Source organism: Ictidomys tridecemlineatus, chromosome 5 (genome assembly GCF_052094955.1).
Source record: "Ictidomys tridecemlineatus isolate mIctTri1 chromosome 5, mIctTri1.hap1, whole genome shotgun sequence".
Taxonomy (NCBI): domain Eukaryota; kingdom Metazoa; phylum Chordata; class Mammalia; order Rodentia; family Sciuridae; genus Ictidomys; species Ictidomys tridecemlineatus.
In genome coordinates this window covers 91,905,145-91,908,132 of record NC_135481.1, presented here as the reverse complement: position 1 = coordinate 91,908,132, position 2,988 = coordinate 91,905,145, and the positions used below count along the sequence as shown (strand labels likewise).

Genomic DNA, 2,988 nt, shown 5'->3' with positions numbered 1-2,988 from the left:
CAGAAGACATAATAATGAAATTATTCATTAACAATAAATAAAGTATTTCCCATGTTATTTTTGCCAGATTCCATGATTGGCAAGGTAGGAACAAAGGTTTTGACTAAAAGTTTACCTTCTTGTTAGAAAGTCCAAACTCTGTTTTTACTTTTTACCTTAACACCATCTGTAGGAATAAAAATGCATATTTAAGACCAAAAGATATATGACCATGTTAGCCTATGACTATAGGTTCATAATAATTTTAAGTTCTCCATTTTACATCAAATAACATACTGAAAATGATCCAACCCAATAAGTTATAAAACAGCTTCTCAGAGCTGTCATCTCCCACGATACAGGAAGCACGTGACAGGACCCAGGCAAACCTGCCCCATATCTGGTAACTCCATTTCCTGTTAGAGCAGATGCAGCACATAGCCCAGTAACTTTGCTTGAACCCCTTGAGCACAAGGTACAGAATTAAGATCTGGATTTGAGACAAAACATAGAACATTTCTCTCAGGAAAGAGCTACCACTATGCTGGCCACCAGCCTGCTGGGAGCAGCCATCGCCTCCATCTGTCTTGGTAAGAATGTGCACAAGCACAGGGCACAGGCTCTTCTCAGCCTTGAAGGTCCTGCAGAGAAGATCTTTGTTTTCTGATGAGGTTCTGAGGGATGAATAAAAGGCAATGGGATCAGAGTGCTGGGTCCTTAGTCACTCTATCCTTTTGACACCCATAGTTCCAGATAAAGGATTAGTCTATTTCTTCCTCTCTCCTGCAGGAACCAGCATGGCCCAGAAGGTAATTCAAGCTCAGAATGAAATTTCTGTGGTGGAGAACCAGGCTGTGACCTTGGACTGTGTGTATGAAACCAGTGATTCTTCTTATTACTTATTCTGGTACAAAAAACCATCAAGTGGTGAACTGACTCTGCTTATTCGTCAGGGCTCTTACAATGAACAAAATGCAATAGAGGGTCGCTATTCCCTCAACTTCCAGAAGGTATCCAGTTCCATCCAGCTCACCATCACAGCCTCACAGCTCATGGATGCAGCAGTGTATTTCTGTGCCCTGAGAGAGGCCACAGTGAGAGGGCTGCCTGTGAGAGTCCCACAAAAACCTCAAGAAGAGCTAGGGCCTCTGGGAGGAGACCCCACCACAGACAGGGAGGAGCAGGGGCTGTGTCAGCACAGGTGGAGGTTTGGCAAGAAAACCTGAGTGCAGTTCATGTAGAATGTCCAGATGTTCACTTGTGAGAAGGATGTGTAGCTGCTGTTCTGTGTGATAGATTGAGATAGAACATGTAGTACATATTTTTATAACACATACAAAATTTATTTTCAAAATACAGTTTAATAAAACTTATTAATCTGTATTAATTTCATTGAATTGAGAAAGTTTTCAAATTACCTTTATACCCAATCATGATTTTATTGATGAGTTGTTAAATTTTTAGAATCAAAAATGCATTTATGCATTCATTAGTACGTTAAATGCTCTAATCCACTTGTAAAAGAAATGATTTTCATTTTTTTTGAGAAATTTTCACAGTATTTTTTCTCAAAAATAATCAGAATTATTTTTTAATCAATCAGGTCAAATAAATTATTTAATTTAGAGCTTTTCTCATAATCATACTAGGAACCTTTTGTACAAGCAGAGTATATCTGAAATGTTCCCTAATTTGCCATGGTCTGGCTTCCCTCTTTTTGATATGATTATGATTTCTTAAAAGCATCTATATCTATTGCTGCCTACAAAGGGAGATGATTAGTTGAAAATTTCTCCTGACCCATGAATTCTCTTGTCTTCATCCTTTCTCTTCAAGTTACTACCAGTTTGAGGGTGAGAAGAGATCAAGACCAAAATAACAGCTGTCATAGCTGCCAACACCAGAGGGTCTTTGCCAGTGTCAACTTCTAGACTAAACATAAAAATGTTCCCAGGTGTATAACCAGTGCTTAAGGGCAAGGATTTTATTTCTCTTTCTCCACCCATGTTTCAAAAACCTCAGAATTTAATTGTCATCATTTAGAACTCAGATATCATATTAAAAACAATATTTCTTGCTTACCTAAATAAATGGGAGATCTATAAATGCTACGCCCTCTGGGGTAGAGGTTAAATGTTCTGTTTGACCATGTAAAGACTTTAAAGAATATTCATTTTTTAAATATGTAAATTTACCATTCGTTTTATAATATAAATTTCTCTAAATTTAAAATGTTCACTTATTAGTCACAAATTATTTATATATATAAAGAAATCCATGATACAGACGAATATGAATTAATCTTTTTTTAAACTGTGTCTGGTTTTTTCCCATAATTTCATGTATCAAACTGTTTCCAGTCTGGACAATAAAGTGTAGGTTATTCATTAATGTATAATTAATTTGAGAGATTCTGAGTTTCTATTATAGGTGTTAGAAAATTATTAGGTAACTAGATAAGATTCCTACCTTTATGGATGTCAAAATCACTGTGTTTTATGGGTATCTGGTACAGAATAGCAGGCAGAAAGAAAAATGAACTGAAGTTTTAGAGATCATTGCATAAATAACCTGTGTGATGTTAAGACAATTAACTTCTTTGAACTTCTGTTTCCTTATCTGCGAGTGTAGAAGTTTAAAATAGGCAGTGGTATTGAATAGTTCTTTCCAAAATTCTGCTGGCCTCACAAAGCACTTATTTCACTGTCTTTTTGAGTTCCTAACACTTATTAGCTACACTTCTATATTTTGAAGAAGACAGCTGGGTGTCACATAAACTTCCACGGTGTTCCACCCACTGCAGGATAGTGTAACAGGAACAACAAGGAGCCAGGGGGAGCTGGGAGAGAGGAGAGTGACCTGGGTAGTCACCTGCTATCAATACACAGGTGTTGCTGTTCTAGGTAGGTATGATGGAGAGGGAGAGGAAGGAGGAGAGGAGAAAGAGATGGAAGGAAGTAGAATGAGGAGAGGAAGGGAATGAGGAAATAAGAAGGAGAAGGAAGGATG

At 37.3% G+C, this 2,988-nt stretch overlaps 1 gene segment (V, D, J or C); it reads left to right on the top strand.

The window, feature by feature from the left end:
* Positions 1 to 520: 520 nt before the first annotated feature.
* LOC110597251 (T cell receptor alpha variable 19-like) lies at positions 521 to 1,251 on the top strand. The segment is given in 2 exon segments: positions 521 to 569; positions 769 to 1,251. Coding segments are annotated over 2 exon segments (486 nt in total).
* The last annotated feature ends 1,737 nt before the right edge of the window (positions 1,252 to 2,988 follow it).